At 54.0% G+C, this 23,907-nt stretch overlaps 1 protein-coding gene across 1 annotated transcript; it reads right to left on the bottom strand.

Annotated features, from left to right (window-relative positions):
• Positions 1–897: 897 nt before the first annotated feature.
• Positions 898–22,933, bottom strand: SYNGR3 (synaptogyrin 3). Its single transcript, XM_074158592.1, has 4 exons — positions 22,817–22,933; positions 10,748–10,988; positions 3,401–3,543; positions 898–1,676 (listed from the first exon to the last, which is right to left on the bottom strand). The coding sequence occupies exons 1-4, from the start codon at positions 22,913–22,915 to the stop codon at positions 1,467–1,469; spliced, it is 693 nt and encodes a 230-aa protein (XP_074014693.1). The 5' UTR covers positions 22,916–22,933; the 3' UTR covers positions 898–1,466.
• Positions 22,934–23,907: the final 974 nt, after the last annotated feature.

Raw genomic sequence — 23,907 nt, 5'->3', positions numbered from 1 at the left:
GCTTTTGCTGGCATAAAGCGGCAAGGGGAAACCCCGGCTCGCCAGCCCCCCCGGGAGCCGGGGACCTCTAAGGATGGAGCTGCCACCGAGGTGGTCGGGAATTCAAGTTTCAGCTCCTTTGCTCAGTCCTTAGTGACAAACAGCTGAGATGGCTGCCACCGTGCAGGCAGGCAGGTGGGGAGAGCAGGCAGGCTGCTGACAAGGATCTACTGGATTTTGCGCCTTGAGCTCTTTTTGAGAAGGCAGGAATTTTCCCGCTGAAAACCGAAACTCAGCCTCTCTCCCAGGCATTTCTCATTCACTCTCTTCTCCCACTATTTGCAAACACACGGGGCCGTGAGCCCCCACATGATGGACTTCAACGGCCTCTAAAGTCTCTGCAATTCCCTGTCTGAATTCCTCGTTTCTAGAGACCGTGGGGTGAACCCTACCTCCACACCTGAGGTTCTGCTGCAGCTGACGACAGATGGTGGCTGCTCCCAGTACAAAAATACAAGTTCAACGCCACTCCTAATTGACTTGGACTTTGAGTCGCTGAGACACCCACCCTTTTTGTGTTGGCAGCTCGGAGTTTGAGCGTGAGTAAGTGCTCAGCGCCGCCAACCAGAAACTACTTGTAAATTTGCAAACTTTCCCAACCCCCCCAGTGAAGAGGTGGAACTGCAACGCGCCGTATTTTCCGCTGAAAAAAAGGCTATTCCTAATTAGCAGCCAACTATTGCTGAACTGGTTTCCAGTCTCAAACGGTAACTTTTTTACATCCTCAACCAGAACCCTGTCGAAGCATAGAAGCAATTCGGATATTTAACATAACCCCCAACCCGCTGTGCCCGCCCCGATGCCGCTCGTATCCTAAGCTAAGTTTGAAACACCTGTTTGGATTTTTTTTTTTCTTTTGTACAGTAAATATATACAAATAAAAGTAACACAGACGCCACTTATTTCTTTGTGAATTTGGCACTTTCCGTGGAACGTGAACAGGAAAGCTCAGCAGCGGGAGGGGCACGGGGCTGACCTCCCCCGCGCCGCCCACCCACCCTCGCCACCACCAGATGGATTCTGTGTTAGCTCTGGAAGAACGAGATAAATAACAACTCCTCAGCTACTGTGTTTTCTAACAGGAAAAGGTATTCTGGGCTCTCCCAGGCGCTCAGCAGAACACAACCACCGATTGCCGGGCGTCAAGCCTCAGAGAGGGCATTTATTCATCTTTCGCCACCTGTAGGTGATGTGGTAGCAACCTTCCTTCCTTCCGACTTAGAGGGAACACTGCTTTTATAAAACCCTTGGACAGGTAAGACAAGAACCAATACCACTGTACAGAATTCACTGCACAACTAGCTAATAGTAAGGAACCCAGCACTGACTTGCCACATTAAGGAAATGGGACTGAATACATTTGCAATCAACCGGTTAAGTGTACTGCACCGTAGGACTCGGTCTCTTGGTACGCGGCCCTCGCCCCCTCAGTACGCTGGCACTTGGTAACCTTTTGGGTTGGCCTCTAAGGTCTCGGTGAAGGGGGGGCTCTGGTAGGTCTCTGTGCTCTCGATGCCGCTGCCGGTGGGGTAGCCGGGGTACGCCGCGTTGGGGTCGGCAGCAAACTGATCGGTGGCAAAGAGCGACATGTCCGTCCCCAGGCGGTATCTCTGCAGCGCCTTCACCGCCAGCACGACCTGCCGCCAGATGGAGGAGGGTTAGGGGGGGAAGACAGGAACCCGTGTCCCCCTAGGACCCCGTGTCCCCCCAGGATCCCACATCCCCCAGCTCACTGCAAAGCACCGAGCGCATCGCAGCGTCCCCAGTGGCTGCTGGCCTCACTCCATTACAGCCGAGAGCTAAAAAAACCCCGAACCACAACCCCTAATGCTAAAAATTCTGTTTCCATGTCACAGGTTGACACCCCCCCCCTCCCCAAAAGCTCTGTCTGGAGTGGGGGTCGCAGCCTGGGCTGGGGTCCCTGGCTGTGCAGATTTGGCAGCGATGGCACCAATAAACCCATCTGCTGCGGGGAGGGAAAGCTGCCAAGCCCCGGGCCAGCAAAATAGGTCAGTTCTGCCGAGGCTCCTTCACCCTCTTCCAGGTTGCCAGTATTCAGGTCGCAAACCCTGGGGAATGCAGGTGGCAGAGCTGCGAGCGCACCACGCTCGCTCTTATTTGAGGAGGTTTCATTAACAATTCAATTAGTTTATAAATGACAGGCTCAGGGGAGAAAAAAAAAAAATGCCCTGAGACACTGAGAACGGTTTCCCAACCAGCGCCCAGTGCTCGCTCCCCAGCGCTGGTTCTGTGCCCATCAAGCAGAGCATCTGATATTAACGGTACCAGTGGAGGGGCTGCCGGTGCCACCCCACAGCCTGGCCAGCCTCCATGCTGGTGGCAGGGGACTGGTGTCCCCACTGTCCTCCCTGGGGAGGGATGGTGTAGGGCAGAGCATCCCACCCAGCTCCCATCTCCGGCGGCTGCATTAAATGGGCAGTCGGGCAATAGAGCGATGGAGAAGAGCTGTGAGGGAGCTGAGATTAAAAGAGATTTATTTGGATAATAATAGAGCAGGGAGCAGTTAAACTGGCGAGTAACTGGAGGCAGACCTGCTGCTGGAAAGCCCCAGCCTGTCTTTTGCCCCAGTTCTTTTAAGGCAATATGGAATCACTGCACATCTTGGGTGCTTTCTGCCTGTGAAAAGCCAGAGGGAGGGTGGAGGTGACACAGGGACAATCCCTGCTCCTCCCTGTGCAGCCTCCAGAGTAGGAGCCTCCCGAGTGGTGCAGAGACCCCCAGGTACATGCAGGGTCCAGCAGGTGTGGGCAAGGGGCCCTGTGGGGTTTTGCAAACTCCTGGCAGCCATTCCTCTGCCACTGTGCAGCCCCAGGGATGCACAAAGCCTAAAAGCAGGAGTAGAGGGGGTTTCTGCAAGCCCCTGCCTCCGGGGTGGGCAGCAGAGGAGCCAGCCTGGCTTCCCCCCAGGGTGAGCTGATGAGCCTGAGAGCTCCCAAAATCCCCCTGCCATCCCGTGAGACTGGCTCATTGCAGTGATCTGCTTCCGGGGACTCATTCGCTTCCAACCAATCTGCTCTCAAGGGCCTAATGAGGCCCTGAAATGAAGGCAGCTTGTGGCTGGCAACACGTTCTTGATGGGAAAGCAACTTTCCAGTCGCAGGAGAAGGGGAAGTCTGGAATTCCCCAGCAAGAGGGGACCAGAGCTAATGCTTCCTGGTTAAAAAACCACAAGTTTCATCTGTATTTGGAGGGACCGCAGGTTTCCTCAGTACAGCCCCTTGCTGCCCACCAGGATTCACTTCTCCAAACCGTGCCCCGGACTCTTCCTCCCAGCCCAGCGCTGAGCCCAGGACAGGTTTCATTTCTCCTCTTCCCACCTTAGCTCCAAAGCTGAACTTACCCAGACGATGATGGAGAAGAAGGAGAAGGTGATTGCTGCCCGGGCGGCATCTGCTCCTTGCAAAACCCCTTTGCTCATCGTCGTCCGTTGCCACTGGTTTGCTAGGAAGCAGAAGGCTACAAACCACAGGAAGGACAAGAAACCTGAAAGAGAGCAGAGCTGGTCAGTGTTGTCCCTGCCCACCGTCTCCTCTGCTGCAAGGAACCCCTTTTGCTGATGCACAAACACGCTGCCGTCAAGATTTTCAAATAGCAACAGTGATCTTGGATGCCTTGGCCTGTGTCGTTAAACTTCTTATATCATCTTCACAGAATTGTTTAGGTTGGAAGGGACCTCTTGAGGTCATCTAGTCCAAGGCCTCTGCTCAAACAGGGTCAGCTAACACAGGTTGTCCAAGACTGTCCGGTTGTGTTTCCGTTATCTCTGCAAATGGAGACTTCAGAACCTCTCTGGGCAACCTGTTCCAGTGTTTGACCTCCATCACGGTAAAAAAAAAAACGTGTTTTCTTGTGTTCAGATAGAATCACATGGGTTTTAAATTGTGCCCACTGTCTCTTGTCCTGTTGGTGGACACTACTAGGTAGAGTCTGTCTTAAACACGGAGCTATTTTAAAAGAGGCTGATTTGCGATTGCCCAAAAAACAGGAATGGAAGGAACACTGAAGGGTCACCCAGTGTGTTACCTGCCTGAAGTTTAGCTCACCTACATTTCACCCTGATCTCAAAGACCTACAGGGACAGCACACCCTCTCTGGACATTTGGTCCTCGCAGCCTGTGGGATTTCAGCTCGCTCGCAGGCTTCGAGGTGCTACCAACTTGGTTCCAGCACCCCAGTGTGTTGACCCACCATTCCCTTTGTTCCCTGGACACCACCAGCTCTTAGAAACTTTGGGCTGGATACTGCAAACCTCACCCGGGAAGAAGCCTGCGCTCCTGGGAGCAGCACCAGGCTGCTCGGCTGAGGCAGGAGGTGGCTTTACAGCTGTTCTGCAATGGTCTATGCCTCGGTCCAAGGACACAGCTGGGGAACAGGCAAGGAACAGTCACCCAGGAATATGGACAGGCTGTGACTAACACTTGCTCTGAACATGGGGAACACATGAGTGACCTGGAGACATCAGGACTTTGGAGTCCTCAACACAGGAAGGACATGGACCTGTTGGAACGGGTCCAGCGGAGGGCCACGAAGATGATCAGAGGGATGGAGCACCTCCCCTATGAAGACAGGCTGAGAGAGCTGGGCTTGTTCAGCCTGGAGAAGAGAAGGCTCCAGGGAGACCTTATAGCCCCTTCCAGTATCTGAAGGGAGCCTACAGGGGAGCTGGAGAGGGACTCTGTCAGAAAATGTAGTGACAGGACAAGGGGTAATGGTTTTAAATTGGAAGAGGGGAGATTTAGATTAGGTATTAGGAAGAAATTCTTTACTGTGAGGGTGGTGAGACACTGGAACAGGTTGCCCAGAGAAGTTGTGGATGCCCCATCCCTGGAAGTGTTTAAGGCCAGGCTGGATGGGGCTTTGAGCAACCTGCTCTAGTGGAGGTGTCCCTGCCCATGGCAGGGGGGTTGGAACTCGATGATCTTTAAGGTCCCTTCCAACTCTAACCATTCTATGATTCTATGATTCTATCAGTGCATCCCATGAGCACATCAAACGAGCTCCTCGTGCGCCATGCCCAGGGCAGGGATCAGCAGGGCTGCCCACAGAACACAGAGGCACAGGGGCTTCACGTGAGAGAGCTCAGCTTGTCCCTGCCGACTTCCACTGACTGCGCTCCTGTTTCCAGCCTCTCGGGGCTCTGTGGGATTGAGCAAAAACGCTCTGGTGATTATTCCTTACTGGAACCAAAGCTGGCTGAGCAAGATAGGGCTGCAGCTCCCCTAATTCAATCACCAGCCAGCAGCACTGCCTGATGCCAAGGAGCTTAGAAAATAGTCAAGAAGCAAGCCATAAGCTCCCTGGGTAAGGAGCAGTGATGCTTTCCAGCACTGGGAAGAGGAGCTGCACAACCTGGAGCCTTCTATGATGCTTCTTTAAGGGTCTCCAGCTTTCCCGAGCATCCCCAGCACAAAGCTCCCCCCACCTGCCCATTCTGGGTGTCAGTGCACAAGGGGATGCTGAGCTACCCAGCATCTTCTCACGGAGGATTAGCACATCAGTATGAGCAGCCACACTGCCGGTCCCATGGGGCAGCCGGCTGCAAAGCACGGTCTGACTGCAAGGAAAGGAAAGAAGCTTCCTTTATTCCCCTTTATCTTGCCAGTTGTTCCTAAGTATGATATAAAAGGCACGAGTGCATCCACATCCAGTGTGAGAGTTACAGGGCGCATCACACACCTCGCCTTTAATTCAGAATAAATGCAGTTTAAGAAAACACACTTCTGTTCTCCTTCTCTTGCACAATGGGGCCTGGGACTTCCCAACCAGCAGATGCTTTTGTCTGCCTGGCCGTGCTTGATCCCTTGAACTGCCCTCGCTGCAACACAACCTCCAGCCAGGATCAACCAGGCTTTCCTTTCCCAAATTACAGACTAATACAACAGCCCCTTTTTGCTGAGTACAGCTAATGCCTGTGACCAAAACCTCCCCAGATCTCTGCATATATATTTTCACTTCCCTTTAGGATGATCCACTTGTCATCAGTGTTAAAAGAGACCTCTGGGGCTTATTCCTCAAAGGTCACCCTCAGGGACAGAGAAGCTTTCTAGCTCCCCAGCTCTGTTATAACGGGGCTTTACCAGCAGCTGCCCCCCTTGGGGGAAGCAGATCCAACCCCTGAATGTGGATACAGGAAGATGCACACCCCAGATACAGCAGTATGTGGTAAGTGTGGTGGGTAGTGGTCCCTAGGTCTCGGTGCAGGAGATGCTGAACCACATCTGCAGATGCTGCATTGCTGCAGCGCTCCCACCTCCAGGTCCTTGGGGAGCAAATCCCACGGCAGCTGGGAATACTGGCCTCCCATGCTCAAGAAGCAAGCCTCAGTCAGGAACTTCTCACTCAAAACCACATTTTCCTGGAGACAGCAGTGTTTGGAAGTTGAAAGACCTGAGATGAAACATAAGAGCAGCTCCCAACAGGTTAATTTGGAGCCACGCTGTGGGGAGCAGAGGGATGCTCAGGGACAAGCTCTGGGGCCATGCAGTGCTGGCACCAAGCAACACGGGTTCTCTCCAACAGGACTAGGTTGTGTCACTGGTTTGTAGAGGGTGAACTGGTTTGGGAGGACTGTTTCTTTGTTTAACACTCCATCTAGTGCTGGTCCTCCCTCGTACGCTCCTGGGCCGGACACTACCACAGAGCACGAGCCACAGCTGGGACACGGGGACTCTCCACTGACCAGTGCCACAGCCCGTCTATCACTGGTGCCTTCCAAGGGTTTCTAAGAGTTAAAATGACATCATGCACATCTCCAAACATGCGCCGGCTGTGCTGGGTATTGCAGTTACCGGCTTCCTCTGCAACACTGAGATAGGCAAGACGCTGACCTTTCCATTGCTAAAACCACCAGCTTCAGCTGGAAACCTCTAGCGGGGGTCACTTCTGCCGCTACCCATGTGGACTTCCCAGAGGTTTCACGATGCAGAGACAAGCCTTTCCCCTCCACATCCAGCTCTGCCTGGATCCCTGAGAAAAAGGAGGATTCCCTCCAGTGCCCTGGGGAAGCGGGAAGGTAGATATCACTGCCAAGGAGGAGAGAGGGTCAGGCATGGAGACATCTCCAGAAACACCAGCCAGGCGTTGCTCAAAGTCTGGAGGACTGAGACGTGCCTGCGTGTGAGATCAGACCTCCCAGGGAGCTCTGTGGGAACTATTTTTGTTTCTGTACCAGGGCTCATTTTCATTTGTGATCATGATCACCTTCTGCTAGCACTCCTTCGAGATGAAACTGTGCACCCGATAACATGAATCAGACGTGGAGGATTACAGCTGACTCCCCTCGCAGCCGATGCCTCACCGGGAACACGGCTGTGCCCTTGTCTGGCACCCACACGGTCCCGGTCCCATGGAAGGGCTGGCAGTGCCTGCACCCAGCCCCGGTGCACCTGCAGCACCTGGGGTGAGTGGGTGTTTTGGAGGTGTCTGTCGCTACTCACAAATTTTGAAACCCCACAAAGAGGGCTGGGCTGATGGTAGTGTGGTGAGGCTACGTGTGCTGGTCCCAGGTTTCCCAGCTGGAACCAGGAACAGGAGCAGCTCTGCTCCCTCCAACGCTGGGGAAAAGGAGAACACCAGGAAGCACAGCAAGAGCCAGTAGATAATTATCGTTTTAGGATCTGCAGACAACAGAGTGCAAACACCAGGAAAGACGCGTTACAGCCATAATTACAGCCTGGTCCCAAGCAAGCGCATGTACAGGAGCAGCTGTAAGAGCAGATGGAAGAGAAAATCGCAAATGCCGTTTGCAGAGCGGTGTGGCGCTGCCTGTGCCCCTCCCTGCCTGCACCCCTGCCTTCCTGCACCCCTGCCTTCCTGCACCCCAGTGTTACCTCCCAGCCGGCTCGGTGGCTCTGATTGCCCATTGATCCAACGCACAAGTCTTTTCTCCTTCAAGCGAAAGAAAGTTGCGGATAAACACTTTCATTAACTCCCTCCCCAGCCTCCCGAGACAGTAACTGCCAGTTGACATCTGCTTTGCTGGCAGCTGGCATCAGGCTCCTGGGTGACCTGGGCAAAGGGCCAGAAGCGACCTGCTTTTCTCACCGCCCCACACACCGCCCGGTTTGCAATGCTGCCTCATACCCGAGCATCTTCCTCACCCGGTTATCTCCCAGATGCATTTTCGGCTTTTACATCAAAACAAGCAATAATGCAGAGATCACATACGGAGAGAAAGGATGAAACAGTCACAAGGAAGCAAGAGGAAACCAAGAATCCCATCTTTGGAGGGGAGGAGAAAAGAAGGAGACAGCTTAAAAGAGTCCCACAGGGGAAGTCTCCAGGGGTTATTAACATGGAGGTAGTTAAATAAGGCAAATTACATGGGTCAGCTCCGCCTCCTGGCAGGTCCGGTTCCCAAGGCTGGTACACTGTGGTACCACCCCAGCGGGGTACGGTGGGCTGCAATCTCTGCAACTGGAAGGGCTTCACGTGCCGATAGAACCCTGCACTTCATGTATGCTGCGGGATCTGCCTGTATCGACGCTTATTCTGGGAACAACCAGCTGCCTGGCATTTCCGTGTGAGGGGGTGTTCAGGCTATGGCAGTAGGGCTGTAAGAAAGGTTTGGGGCAGCCATCACTTTCAAAAAGTGCAGGCACAGAAACAGGAATGGAATAAAATATGCCGGGCATGAACCCACCCTGACATCTCCTGCTGAAATGAACTCATTGCTTGTCCGTGAAGCAGAAGGGTGCTTTGCACACCAAGCATTCCTGCAGCTGACAGCTCATGCCACTGCTTGAATCACTGTGGGATTTCGGTGGGAAGGGGCCTCCGGGTGCCAAGTGTATAACCTGCTGCTCCAAGTGAGGTCAGACAGGGAGGAGAAGCACCAGGCTGACCAGTTCCTCCCCAGGGACCTGCACATCCCCTTGCGAGCCAGCAGGCAACTGTATGTCAGCAGCATCACAACGAATTTTGGCTTAGGAGATGTAAAAACCAGACCTAGGTGGAGATGTGTTTACCTGCAACCATGGACTTTGTTACAAGAGCCCTGGACAACACTCCCGTTTATACTGGCATCAAGCTGGATTTCAGCACAGCATTTGTTGGGGTGCCCTGTGGGAAATGGTTCATTAAGCAGGGAAAGCAGGATTGTACAACAGGAGCGAGAAAGGTAAGGAGCTGCTGGCAGGGAGACATACCAGGCAGCGTGAAGAGAGGCAATGCCGGGGAGCTATGGAAGACTGCTCTTGCAGACCCCAATGAGTGACACTGTGTTGGTCACAGGCTCACGTCCACACGACCTGCACACAAGCGATTTATTTGTTTTACCAGCAAGGAAGTAGCTTGCCTGTTTTCTACCAAGAAGCCCACAGAGGGGATGGCCCAAGGGAGCAAGATGCCCCTGCCCAGACACAGGCTGAAGACACGATACACCTGGAGCACACACATTGACCCAGGGTAATCCTGGGGTCATAAAGTGTCACTGCTGGCAGCACAGCTGCGTTGGGTGGATTTAATAGCGCAGAACTCTGGTGCAACGCCGCAGCCCATCCCCAGGACAGAGCACAACACCTGCACGGCAAAGGCTTTGCAGGGCAGAACCCATGCTCTCCAGCTTGCTGCTGAAGCCCGTGACAGGCGACGCATGACAAGTATAGAAGAGAAATGAGGCAGAGATTGAGAGCGGTACCATTTCACACATCCCTGGCAGCAGAGAGAATGGCCGTTATGAGGTGGAAGGCAGGAAGGCTCCCAGCCTTGCACCACGACATGCAGCATCAGCCAGAAGATGGATGTGATGTTCCCCTTCCATTTGAATCGAAGGGTTGCAGGCACCGAGCTCCACCAGAGGGGCTGTAAATATTGTCTAACGAGGGCTGGACACCGGTGCTCTAGCACCATGGAAATAAGCTCTCCAGCAAGAAACATCCTTAACAACAGGCAAATGCAGGGAGGCGATGACAGATGTTTTCATTTGGGACCAGAGAGCCATCAGCGACATTTGTGCTGGATAAATCACCTTCAGACTTTGTTAACACAAGAGCCTGGAAATGGAGAACATGAGCCACAAACTCAGCCAGGCAACTCCCACAGCAGCCGAGTGAAGGGTGGCCTCTCCCGGCTCAAGGCATCCCCCCTGCTCACGTTCACACAGATGAGCCCCAGGCCAAGGGGCTCAAGACAACGCAGAAGAGCCGTGCCAGCCCCTGGGAGCCCCAACCCACCTGCACACTGCAGTCCTGGAGGCAGCGGGGGATTACAGTGGTGTGTAGAAGTGTGTTTCTGCTTTGTTCCAAAACACACACACACAAAGTGAAAACAGGTCCAGATGTAACTGATGAAACGACATTTGCTTGAGCCAGAAACAGAAGATGTAGGAGGGTAAAACACCCTGTCTGGTCTCTGAGATGCCAACCACGAAGCCTCACTTCTCTGGGTAGCCTCACTGAACCCAGCTCAGAGAACGTTTCTGGTTGCAGAAGTGACACAGATGAGTGGGACACCCCAGTGTCCCCAGGCTGCCACACACCGGCTTCCTCACTGCTGCCTCTGAGCTCACAGCTGGATGGGACAACCCATCTGCCAGCCCTGCTCTCCCAGACTGAGGCACACAAGTCCAGCCATGCCATGGGAGGAGAGGGGAGGACTCAAGCGTGGAGCCGCAGGGCACAGCAACGACCCTGCGCTGCCCATGGAGCCAGCATCAACCTTCGCAAGCACAGCAAAACCAGAGATGTACCTGAAAAGCCAAGGTCCAGCAAGACGACCCGTTTGCGATCCTTCACGCTGCTGATCTGCTGGAAGTAGAGGTCCACGACAAAGAAGAAGATACAGCCAAAGAAGGCAATGATGCCGACGGCGATGCCATAGCTGCAGGCACTCTCATTCTCATTGAAGATGCAGAGCAGCTCAGGGTTCTGGCTGTCCTTATTCACATAGCACTCGTTCACGATGGAGCCAAACACCACGATGGAGAAGATCTGCAGAAGGAAGAAGAAAACACAACTTGCTGCTGTTTACATTTAACTCTGTTTTCCAACAGCAACATAATTGGATTCAGTCCTGTCTTTGACTCCATGGCAACATGGCATTTGTTAGACAGATCTCGACTCCCGCCTGGTTGGTGGCCCCAAGCAATGGGCTGGTGGATGGTACCTAGGTCCTCCTTCGCTGTGAGCCTATCTGACTTTCAGTGGCTTGGTTTGCAGCGTATTTTAAGAGATGTTGTTCTCCAGCCAGGCTAGGGAGGGAAAAAATAAATAGACGGGCCAGGTCTCTGCACAGTCTTTCCGCTTGTGCCGCTCTCCGCTGTCAGGCTGTGCTCGATAAACCCCCTTGTGTCGCTGCAGAGCGGGGAGAAATGAAGTTACAGAACGTAATTGAGTTGCTGAGCAGGCTGATCTAGGGAAGGACTGGATGCCCAGTGGAGGGGACATAGGACACGGCAGCATGGGGAGGTGGGGAGCAGCTCACTTGGGCGCAGAGGGGCAGGGGGAGAGGCTGCCCTGAGAACAACAGGGCGATTTTTCGCCTGGCTTAGCAGGAGTTGAAGGATGCAGCGCCTGCATCCATTATCCAGTGACCTGTTTTCGGCTCTGCGAGGGACAAAAGGGCAGGGGGGTTGCTGGTGGCTGCCCAGGTCCCAGCGCTGGGACCTGAGGGTGTTTCACATCCCTGCAAGCAGGGAAGGAGCCGGATGGCAGCACACAGCCAGCTGCTGAAAATAATACCATTCACCATGCCGCATGCTAAAGTAATTCCCTTATCCCTCCGACACCAAAGGCAGCCCGTGGAAGCCGTGGGACCAGCTCCATTACAATTCGCTCTGGAACCTGCTCCATTAGAGCCTGGAAAGCGCTGCACCCCCCTTCGGGTTTTGAGGCTGTGAGCGGGGAGGGAAGCAAGGTATGCAGACGCCTCTCCATCAAGCTGTGAACCTCTGATCTTGTCCCTCGCTGCCAGCACCAGCTCCCCGCATCCCCGCACGCCCCGCAGCCCCGCTGGCTCGCAGGACACAGCTGGAGGCCACGTATGCAGGAGGAGAGATAAGAGGCTCCTCCAGCACGCCCGGTGCGGCGGCTGCCCGGGAGCAGCTGGGGTCTCGGGGTGTGATGCAGCTCCCGCTCTGGACGCCCCGCTACATCTTCTGCAGTAACAGCACGACATGAAGTGCACGAGACCGAGACAGGCGACAGACAGAGGCAGCAGAGAAGAGCCACATGATAAACTACAGCCGGTGGCCTTTTCAAAGTCACCTGCGTGTCACCCACAGAGCTGATGCCCGGCCACGGGCTCTCTCCTACAGCCCCCCACTGCCCAAAATGCAGCGTTAGCAGAGCTGGGTGAAACAGAGCAGAAACCACCATGCCCAAACCATTCAGAAAGTTCTAACCACTCTTTAACATAACATAACATTGTGACACACATTTTCTCCCAAGCACTGGCCAGATAATCTCACTCTTCCCTGCCCCAAAGAATTTAATCCAGATTTCTTTCCTCCAAACTCCTTCTAGTGCTGGGGTGAAGCAGTACCATGGGGCTTCGTCTGTCTGAAGATACTTACAAACCCAAGTGTCTCACTAGCAAATACCTCTTAGATAGTGTCCACTAACTCTCCCCCAAGTTGGAGGGGACAATAAAGAAATGGACCTGCAAGGAATTGAATTACTAAAATGTGAAGGCACCAACACCAAAACCAAACCAAAACAAATGCCCACAACCACACCCCACCCTACCCACAAACAGACACAAACCAACAATCTCGGGCACTAGAGCATGCCCTGAAGTGCCATGTCTACACGTTTCTTAAATACCTCCAGGGATGGCGACTCCATCACCTCCCTGGGCAGGCTGTTCCAGTGCCTGACCACTCTCTCAGTAAAGTAATTCCTCCTAATACCTAATCTAATCCTCCCCTGCCGCAACTTCAGACCATTTCTTCTGGCCCTGTCATTATTCACTTGGGAGAAGAGGCCAACACCCACCTCTCTACAAACTCCTTTCAGGTAGTTGTAGAGGGCAATGAGGTTCCCCCTCAGCCTCCTCTTCTCCAAACTAAACATGCCCAGAATGTTTACTCCTACCTCCAGAAACCCACCAGCAGTACAACCGAGGGCAGGGCTCATCTTTAAACCCTTTTAGCCAGAGCTCTGACAGTGCCAGCAAACTCCTATTGCTTCTAGCACTTGAAATTCAGGCCAGCAGTGAGCTGGCCTGAGTTGGGTGGTGGAGATGCTCTGAAACCTGCTTGCTAATTTATCTGGCATCCCTAAGCTACCTGAAGATGTGCAGGAGGTCCCACTGCAGGGTGAGAAGGAAAGCAGAGCTCACCCCCACAACCCGGTGCTGCTGAGATGGCGGTGGCTGGAGAGGGCATCTGTCCTGCAAAATCCCCCAGGGATTCCCTTGAAGGTCCCGGCAGCAGCTCTTTGGGGCTCTTTCCATCAAAACATCTCATAGACCTCCCATTGCTGCCCTAGACCCACACCAGCTCTCTGCTGGCCCATTCCCTCCATGGTCTGCTCAGCCAAGGGGATCAGCATCTCCACCCCAGCAGAGGTAAGCACACGTCCCTGCCTATGTGACGCACAGCGGGGGGGGGGTTCTGCCCCAGAAACATGCTCCTCAGCCCCAGGAATTGGCCCGTTCTTGAATTACACCTTCCTAGAAATGTGGGTCTCCAGATGTGCATCTGCAAAATTCAGGTGCAACCCTTGATTCCCCCTGGAGCACTAACAGGGGATAGAAAGTAGGTACGTCCAATGGACCGCTCCGTGGCTGGCGCAGGGAGATAATCAGACCTTCCAGCTCTTCGAATTTAACCACTACCCGGGGTCCTGACCTCATCCATACCCAGCTCCTCTCAGCTCTGAGCACCAGCCACAAGCTCGATGGCAGCTCAAGTCACCCACTCGCATCTGCACCCTCTTCCTCGCGCGGGGCACTGACGGGAGCGCTCGGCTGTCACACCACGACGGGCACATCATCACCATGCAAGGAACAAGAGGGTTGCGTTGTAAGAAAGAAACAACAACAAACAGTAATAATAATTTTCCCAGTGCTTTGGCAGCAGCTGTAATATCAGCAGTTGTAAAAATCTGTTCATAAATAACGCAAAATTGTTATTTACCATTAGAAATAGCAGCAGCATTTATAAAACAGGCCCTGGAAGAAATAATGTGATTCTGGAAAACATGAATAATTGAGAACCTCTGATTCCATGGGATTATTTCTCTGGCAGGCCAGCGAACTTATACTCAGCTTCTCCGATAAGCGTTTTACTCGGTCCTTCTAGGATTAACAACCTGGACTACTTCTCTGTGCTTTCGGGTGCCAGTTTCAGTGGGTGAGGGAGGGCTGCCATAAATACAATTAAGGATATTACAGGAGAGGGTGTCTGGCTGCCTGCACACAGGTTTGCACACCTGGGACTGCCAATGGAGGGTGCCCAGGCACCTCCTTCTGGGATGGAGATGGAAAGAACCGAAATTTCTCTGCTTAACTTCAAACTCCAGAGGGTTTTGCAAAGCCAAGCATCCTTCTTGCTGCCGGACGACCCGAGCAGCTTCACCCCGCAGGACCTCCCCTTTGATGCAGGCGACATGGGACATGTGGCTTCTTCTCAGGGAGGCCAAAATAGTAATGAATTGCAAGCACACGTGCTTGATAGATGCGCTCAAAACATCAGCGCTGGCTGAAATACTCCTGTCAAAACATGGTTTTCAGTGAAAACAAGTCTTTCCATGGGTTTTCTCCCCCTCCCGCTGTGATTGAAATTTTATCGTTTTTCTTAAAAAAAACCCAACTGATTCTGGTAAGAGATTTTAATGAGAATAGATTTGGCATTGTCTTTCTAAGTATAGGTGAAAAAAAATTTTTTTGAGAAATTGTGGGTAGATGGGGAAAAATAAAACCCATACAATTTTTTTAAAGTTCAAGCAAAACAAGTGCCATTTTCCAATGACCTCTACAAACCGCACTTGCTCAAGACCACAACCAGTTCATCAGAGACTTGAAAGTGAAAATACACAGTCAGATTTTCCACTGTGAGTGAGATTTTAAGGGTCTGAGCAAGGAGGCAGGAATCCTGCTCTCCGGAGATGCTCCTCTGACTCCTCCTGCCTGTCAGGTCTGTCCCCAACATCGCTGTGTCCCCGTGACCGCGCAGGGCAGTGACAGCACTTGGGCCCAAGTGCCAAGGTCGCTGGGACACACGGCACAGGGGCATCTTGCCACACAAGCTGCTGTGTCCCAAGGCCAACCACCCTTCTAAGGAGGCTCTTCCATATCTCACAGGCTTTGGGAAGGAGCCTGAGCATCCACAGTATACTCCATTTTCCAGCTGAACAACCCAACACAACACGCCACAAATTTTGCTCCTGCTGGGTGAACCGGTGCAAGACCCAGTAAGGAAACCAGATTACCTCCAGTCACCCCAGTATGAAACTGCATCCTGCCTGCCAAAGCTTTCACATAAACCTGTTTGTAGCTCTGGGTCTCCTGGCCAGCAGCCTGGTGTGCGGGTTGCTCAGCCCTGGTTCTCCTCGGTGTCAGAGAGTGGCTGGGAGCCACTGGCACAGGATCCGGCAACTCCAGCAGCTCCAGTGGCACAGACCATTAGTGCTCCTCCCTGCATTCAGCTGCGGGGAGGGATGGGAAGGAGGAAAGCTGTCTTCTCCCATCCCTTCCATTAAGACTTGTACTTCAGCCACACAGAGGAGCTTCTGTGCCTCAGTCACACCCAGGGAGGGGGAGCAACGTGGGTCAGGGAGATGCACGAAGGGCTCGGACCCACGACAATGCAGATCAGCTGCTCATATAAGTGCAAAGGGACCTCACATTACACCAAAACCAGTGAAAAACCAGGGATTTGACTTCTTAATGAAAGCCAGCTGCCCAGTTCCCCCAGTTTAAAGCTTGCTTCCAAGCAAGAGGGGACACCTCACCAGGCCACCAAGCACTTTTGTAACACAGGACAAAGGGACAGGTCTCAGCAGCAATCAGTGACGGGATCTGGGTATGCCAGCCACAATGGACTCTGGAAAATGTCTGGTGCAAAGCAGAAACCAGAGAGGTTTTGAGTGTCACCCTAAAAACCTGGGAGAGCACCCAGGGACGCTGCTTCCCTGAGGCTGGAGGCTGCGTCTGGGCAGGAGTCTGCAGCTCCAAGGCTGCCCGAGGTATCCAAAGTGCTGGACCCTGATGCACATCCTGCCTGCTCCCCTTGCTTGCTGCCCACCTCCCATTTTCCCCACTCGCCATATTTTAGGTGAGACCCCTTGCCCCCTCCGGCAATGGCTGTTAAGCTCAGGGGACCGTGCCCGGTGCCTGGCGCTGGTGGATGCCCCAGCAGGGGTTGTGCTGGAGGGGCAGGGAGGTGACAGCACACAGCACAGACACGCAGGCACCAGGAGACTGAGTCAAATCTCATTCTTTCCCCCCCAAAAAGGGAAGGGGAGAGGGCAGGTTCCTTACTCAGCAGAGTCCAGGCACTCATGCCCGGGCTGCTGGACCCACAGCTGCTGTCAGACCCTCGCAGGAGCCCAGGGCGCTGGGGACGCCCGTGTCCCCCACGATGGAGACAGCATTCTAGGTGTGCATAAAGCTGGGAGACCCGTGGTTGCCTTCTCTCCACCAGATTTTTACCATCTGGAGGAAGGTGGCTGGCCAAGCTGGTTCTGTTATTATACTTTGCAGATCCACGTTCCCTCCCCGGGGCTGGAGCCGGCTGGACCCCAGGACACGCACATTTTTCATCCACGTTGCTTTTAGCCTTCTGTAACCCAGGCACCTAAAATGCGCTTCAGGAGACCTCGTGGTCTGAGCACGGCCATCGCACGGAAAACAAAAAGCAAATAATGCAAGAGAGCACAAGCTGAAAGCTTCAGTGTGTGAACTGTCAGCCATTTTAAGGTGAGACGTTTCCACTGCTGATGTACTGTACTTTGATTTGGGACCTATAAAAAACATTACCAGAAGGTGTGGGGTTGTTGGAGACTGCAAAACCTTGCTTTGATTACACACGCAAGCAACCATTAACGTCAACATCAAGGAAATTTAATGCACGAAGAAAAATAATCCACCGCTAATGTGTTCTGCTGTAGCTCACAGTCAATGGTGTTGGGCAGAAACTGTCTGTTCAGAGGGTCGGTACCAACGTCTGGGTGATCCTTCCTCACCCTAACGCGAGCATCGGTGAGAGAGATGCCACCCTGCTCAGCACCCTCCTCTCCTCGAGCCACCACCCAGCGAAAGAAGGAAGGATGGACTAGCAAATGAGAAGGGAAAATAATTAAGGTCAAATCAGCCCAGGCCAAATCCTGGCTAGCGCTGGGTGTTTTCCCAAGCCTCCGTGAAGCCTTTTCCTTGAGTCGCGCACGTACCTCCTGCAGATACTCCGCTCAGGGATGAGTTAGACCCTTGGCAGGGGGCCAGCCTCCTTCAACACCCACCAAGCTCAAATTCTGGGGGAATCGGGTCCTGCGTCCCTCTCCAGTTTATCTTTACAGTTGTCAGTCACCGGGAAGTTTCCAGCACAGATCTGCATAATTTATTGGAGGGTGTGAAGACTAAAGAACTACTTTAAGCACTGCCAGATCTCCCACGAGGGTCTACGGATACGACCACAAAGGAAAGACCTGACGCAGTTTCTGGCACAGAAAGAGGTGGTATGATGCTGGCCGTAATAGGTTTATGGACATGTCTACCAGGCTAATCAGCTTGGGGAGGATGCATATTGATGACCACATGACCGATTTTTACCGAATTACTTTTTCTAATGTGGCGAGAGATGCTGGCTGAAACACAGCGCCCATTCAAAGTTCCTAATCTAGTAACGCAATCTGAGCACATGGCAAGCCAGCAGCGTTTTGAACCAGTGATGACAGGAAAATGATAATTTAGCATCATTTTAAGCTCAGATGCAGTAAAACTTCTGTATAATTCCATTACCAAAAATGTTAAATTTAAATTCTGCCTTTAATCTACAGCCCACAGAAAAAGAGAATTAAGACGGAAATCTGGTGACCCTACTGAAAAGCAGCCAAGACCAGACAAAGTCCAGAGCAGCTAAGATCACACTAATGATTCCAAGCATCGCCGCGGGCTCCTTAAGTGCCAGACCATCCCCACCGCTCTTCGCTAAGAGCCCCAAGTGCTCAAGAGTCAGTGAAACCCCCCGTAGGAGCTATTCGGAGCTTGCAGCACCAGGGCTCCCACCCCATATTTCTTGCTGATTTCTCCTGGGGTGAGCTCGGAGCCACCTCCATCCGCGTCTGTAGGACACTTGGAGTGGGCAAGGCCAGTTCCAGTGAGGGAGCTTTCCAGGCTCCAACTCCAACCCTTAACAGGAGCTGTGTGTTGCAGCCCTGCAAACACAAACGTACACCCCACAACACCTCAAACCACCACTTCTGCAGCTTCCCCCCAGGTGTGAAACTCCTCAGAAATGCTCTGTCCTGAGGGTGCAGGCTAGGGACAGTCCTGCAGCCATAGTCATCTTTGCTGTTCCCTCTTCTGCCCCTAGCTTGACTTTTCTAATAAAAATAAACACACCTTTTCCCATGAGCACAAATATCGCCCTTTCCATCCCTCTAAAGAAACAAAACACACCTGGCCCAGGAGAGACAGGACATGCTCCCTGCCTCCAAGAACCACCACCTACTCCTGGTACATCAAACCATCACCATCTGCCTTGCTGAAAGACAATGATCTGCTGTATTATGGGCTAAGACCCATATCAGTGCAAAGCGGAGCACATAAAGACTTTGCTGGATCTGAGCCAAAGTAACCTCTGGTGATAAAAGTTGCCTACCGCATATCATGGGCCACAGGGACTGCCACTTTGCTGCCGTGCCTCTGCCAAGCAATCAGACTTGGCTCCCTTAGTCCAGTCCCTTCATAAAGGTTTTGCTCTTCAAAGCATAAGATTATTGCAAGGAAAACCCAGACAAAACGCTGGGCCTAATGAGATGTAGTACTGCATAGGCAAAGCTCTTTCCAGTGATCCAAGTGATGAACTACAACTTCGTTCAACTTTAAGAAACAAGAGATAAAGGCAGCAGATCAGGTCAGGCAACTGCCGACTGTTGGTGGTTGCAGGCAAGGTTGTCCAGCTGTGCAAGTCATGCAGCCAGCAACAAGGTGGGGGGGGTCACTGGAGGAAGAAACAACCATTTCAAACAAAATACTTTAGTATTCCTCTATGTCATAGTAAAATAGGTTCCCGATGTCCCACTGAGCTCCACAGAGGCAGAGGGAAGGGCTGGGTCCGTGGAGGGAAGCGAGAATGGAACAGCTCTTCTGAGCAGGCTGCACCGGTGGGACCGGGCACCGCGCTTTTACTGGTGCTCTTAAAGAAATTCACAGCAATTACTGAAAATACTTTCCAGAACTGCTGTTAAAAGTCAAACCTAAACCTACGTTAAATGTACGATGCCCCTGCAAACCTGCGTGGCCACTTGAAAGTCCAGCTGGTGCCGGCAGTCACAGAGAAAGGAACTCATGATTCTGCGGGCATCCTTCGTGAATATCGAGTTTGTTTCGCTGCGCAAAAAAATGTCTCAAAAGGAAACCACAAGAGTGATCACATCTTCATCTGACAAACTGCTTCAGACAGAGGGGGAAGAGATGAATGAGGAACTGTTAAATGGTTCTTTCCAGCTTTTGATTTTACAGCTCAAGCCAGGAGTGGGTTTTTTTCCCTTCAGATACTCAGAATTACTATATCTGTCAGAGAGAGGTTGCTGAGTGAGGCAGAACCAAGAATCCCCTTTGGCCATCAATTACATTTGGGGATTTCTACACTGAAGTCACTATTCACCTGCCAGTCCCTTAGATGTTCGCCAGCACAAGGTCTGAACCCACAGCCCCAAACCAACTATCAGAGTCAGAAAACAGAGCTGGACCCCCCTTTGGTGGTAGCTCATCGTGAAACCCCAGCGATGGCCATTGGCCAGATCAGCACCAGTGGTGGCTCTCCATCACCCATACTTCCAACCAAACCAGCACATCTCAGGCAGCTCCCTCCTTTTCTCACCAAAGGAACGTAACATACACGCAGCAAGGGTCACATCTCTGGGGTTTGAACCAACTGCACAAGTTAAACGCATTTAAAAAGACGCAACAACAAAGCACAGGAAGGAAAACCACATGAACAAAACCCACCCCAACACCTCAGAGCCTCAGTCCAGGGCTTTCTGAGTAATCATCCACACCATGGGGTGCAGGCACAGGCAGCTCGTCTCCTCCGTGATAGCAGGCAGGAAAGCCCGGGGAGGTTTCTGTTTGCTTTGTGAATCGGGGAGTGTTACGGCAGGGTGTTGGTCCCTGCTAGATGCTGCCGTGTCCCACAGCACTGCCACACACTCCCCGGGCAGCAGTTACAGGTGTCAGGGTGGAACAGAAAGGGAGCAGGGACCTCGCAGGAAAACCCTTTTGGCCACCTCCTCCCTCCAACATCTCCATCTTGACATGGGTCCCATCTGGCAAGAGCAGCAGAGGAACCACTCAGAAGGAGCCCAGGCACACACTGCTTTACAACACCTGCAAGAAATAGCAATGGCCATGCAGGCAGGTGGGAAGGAAAGCTCCACTCATAGCTTTCACCCAACTAAAGTCCTTCTCACACTGGGAAGGGGCCATAAATGCTGAATGGGTTTAAGACACAGGTAACCAGACTGCAACAGCTGAGCGAAGGTCAGGCAGGGCTCTGAACCCCCAAGCTGGAGCAGCGATGGAGAAGGGTCCCCGACAGATCTGGGAAGAGTGGTCCCAAGGGCTTTTAAGGTGAGTTTCCACAGCCTGATCCACAGCCCACCAAAACCAGCAAAAAAATATCCCTTTGAGCTCAGTGGGCTTTGGAGCCGACTCTCAACACTGCAAACATTTACGCTGTGGACAGCTCTGTGCGTACCCCACACCCATCCATGTCGGTGGGTCCCTGCACTTGTTTAGAGTTAAGCTGATGCGTTTCTGTACTTGTAAGCACTTGGTTTTCACAGATTCCTTACGAACACAAAACTATGAAACAAGTAACTTTGCCATCGAATAAACCAGCCAGGGAATTCATGCATGAATATTTTCTAATCTGGAATTTCTATTTTATCTCTATATTCCCTATTCTTTTCCTGCTTCCCAGCAGCATCCAACCCCCTTCTGTACAAGAAGGATGGTGAGCTCTCTGGTGCGTGGTGGCAGTTATATTTTATGACAAGCCTAACTCATTATCAGTTTATCTAACTGAGCCCAAAACCAACACCACTGCCAACAGTTTGCCATTGCCACTCAAGAAGGATACAGGTGGACCCTGACCAAGTTTTCTGGACTAAGGCAATGCTTCTAGGAAACAGCTGCTCCCAAGTGCCCTGGCCAAAACGCCCCATCCACCAAAAGCTGGATGTTCCGGATCCATACCTGCCCCCCCCAGTAGTGGGGTGGGGGGCTTTCTCAAAGCCCTGGAAAGTACACTGGCTGCCATCCAGCAAAACACTTAAGCGTGTGGTTTTACTTTACACATGTGATTGCAGCTGGAATTGCTCATGTGCCTGAAGATAAGCACACGCTCCCATGTTGTGCTGTACAGGGCCTCGGCCGGGGCACCCCACCCCAGAGCGCCCCACAAACACACCCGTTGTGTGGGCCGGCAGGAGGGCAACCGGAGGTGGCAGCACCTTCTCATCACACCTTTCCTTCACTCGCTGCCTACATTTGGCACTGCTGAAGGTGACACAGAGCCAGTGCGGGCGGCCGAGGGCCTCCATGCACACAGCAGAGGCACGACACCCGTGAGAACGAGCCCCCCAGGCCTGGTTCGGCTCAGCCGCAGCCTCCAGTCAAGCACCAGAGCCAGGAACTGTGGTGAGAGCCGGACAGACCTTCCCCATGATGGGCTTTTAGGAAGGGCCAGGCACTGCAGACCCCCCAGGGCCACGCACACTGGCAGATCTTAGCAGGCAAAAGCCAGGCTGGGGGAGGCAAACTAGTGGCTGCCCTCAGCCCTGGGGCAGCCATGGCCCCAGCGAGCATCACTGCGCAGCTTCCCCTGCTGCTTATTCACGGACCACGGGCGAGAGAAGCCTTCCCTGAGCGGCTGCACAGCATATTCCAGCTCCTGCTCTGCGCTCCGCCGCAGGGACCGGTACATGGGAAACGGCCAAAAAAAATATGACATCTTTCAGAAGAAGAAGGGGAGCTGGGCAGGGCTGGCGCTCGGGATTTCTTGTTACACACACACACACACACACGCATGCAGGGAGCGTGCAAGGAAGTAAAATGTCCTCTGCCTCCTCATTCGCACCCCATCCCCGTGCCCTTTGCTCAAGCACCAGGGAGGAAACTGGCAAGAGGCGGCGGCGCATCCACCCACCGCACCTTGCCCCGTTCCCGAGGGATCTCCCGTGGGAACCGGCCAGTCCCCCCGCCGCACGGCCGGGCACCCCCCGCCGCGGCCGCACCGGGCGACGAACGGCTGCGGAGGCAGCGCACACGGAACGGAAGGGAACGCCGCACGGTGCCTGCCCGCCGCACCGGGCACCGCACGGGCGCTGCACAATGCACCGGGCGCCGCATGCTGCAACGGGCACTGCACGTTGCAATGGCCACTGCACGTCGCACCGGGCACCGCACGGGCACCGCACGCTGCACCGGGCACCGCACACGGCTCGGGCACCGCACGCTGCAATGGCCACTGCACCCTCTCCCGGGCACTGCCCCACCGCACAGCCGCTGCCCGGTGCCCGGGCACTGCCCGACGCCCGCTGCCGAGCCCCCGCGGCCCCGTCTCGCCGCCCGCACGGCCGTTCCGCCTCACCCAGGTGATCAGCCGGAGGATGGTCTGCGGCTGCTTCAGGAAATCCACGGGGTCGATGGCCCCCCCCGCCCGGCCCGCTCCGAAGGAGGCTCCTTCCATCTTCCCCCGCCGCCCGCTCCGCTCCCAGACCAGCCCCGCCGCGCGCGCCTCGCGCCGGCCGCGCGCCTGCCCGCCCCCCGCGCGCCGCCCGCGTGGGCTCGTCCGCAGCGCCGCGTGCGGGCAGCGGGAGGAACCACCCGCCGGGCGCGGGGGGAGGGGACGGCAGGTGCGCGCGCCCGGCGCGCACTCCCCCCCCCCCTTCCTCCAGCGAGCCCACGCACCGCGCTGTGGCCGTGGGCACCGTGGGCAGCCGGGGACACCACGCTATGGCACCTTGCTATGGCTGGGGACACCACGCTGTAGCACCTTGCTGCGGCTGGGGACACCGCACTATGGCTACAGTCACCATGCTACAGCCAGGGTCACTGTGCTATGGCTGGGGACAGCATGCTGCGTTTGGGGACACCATGCTGTGGCAATGGTCACCATACTATGGCTGGGGACACCATTCTATGGCACCTTGCTATTGCTGGGGACACCGCGCTATGGCCACGGTCACCATGCTATGGCCAGGGTCACTGTGCTGTGGCTGGGGACACCACGCTGTGGCCATGGTCACCATGCTATGGCCATGGTCACGATGCTATGGCTGGGGACACCACGCTGTGACACCTTGCTATGGCTGAGGACACCGCGCTATGGCCATGGTCACCATGCTATGACCAGGGTCACTGTGCTGTGGCTGGGGACACCACGCTGTGACACCTTGCTATGGCTGGGGACACCACACTATGGCCACGGTCACCATGCTACAGCCAGGGTCACTGTGCTATGACTGGGGACACCATGCTATGGCAATGGTCACCTTGCTATGGCTGGGGACAGCGTGCTGTGTTTGGAGACACCATGCTATGCCCGTGGTCACCATGCTATAGACATGATCACTGTGCTATGGCGGGGAACACCCCAGTACGGCCAGGATACCTTGCCACAGCCAGTGTCACCATGCTATTCCAAGGATTACTGTGCTATGGCCACCGTCACCATGCTGC

The sequence above is a fragment of the Numenius arquata genome, chromosome 14, assembly GCF_964106895.1.
Source record: "Numenius arquata chromosome 14, bNumArq3.hap1.1, whole genome shotgun sequence".
Lineage (NCBI taxonomy): Eukaryota > Metazoa > Chordata > Aves > Charadriiformes > Scolopacidae > Numenius > Numenius arquata.
This window is presented reverse-complemented; position numbering and strand designations above follow the sequence as displayed.

Coding starts and splice junctions, on each gene's coding strand:
- SYNGR3 (XM_074158592.1), bottom strand. CDS start 22,915: ATGGAAGGAGCCTCCTTCGGAGCGGGCCGGGCGGGGGGGGCCATCGAC. Junction 3,544..10,747: donor GCTGGACCTTGGCTTTTCAG/GTACATCTCTGG, acceptor GCTCTCTTTCAG/GTTTCTTGTCCTTCCTGTGG. Junction 1,677..3,400: donor TCTTCTCCATCATCGTCTGG/GTAAGTTCAGCT, acceptor ATCTGGCGGCAG/GTCGTGCTGGCGGTGAAGGC.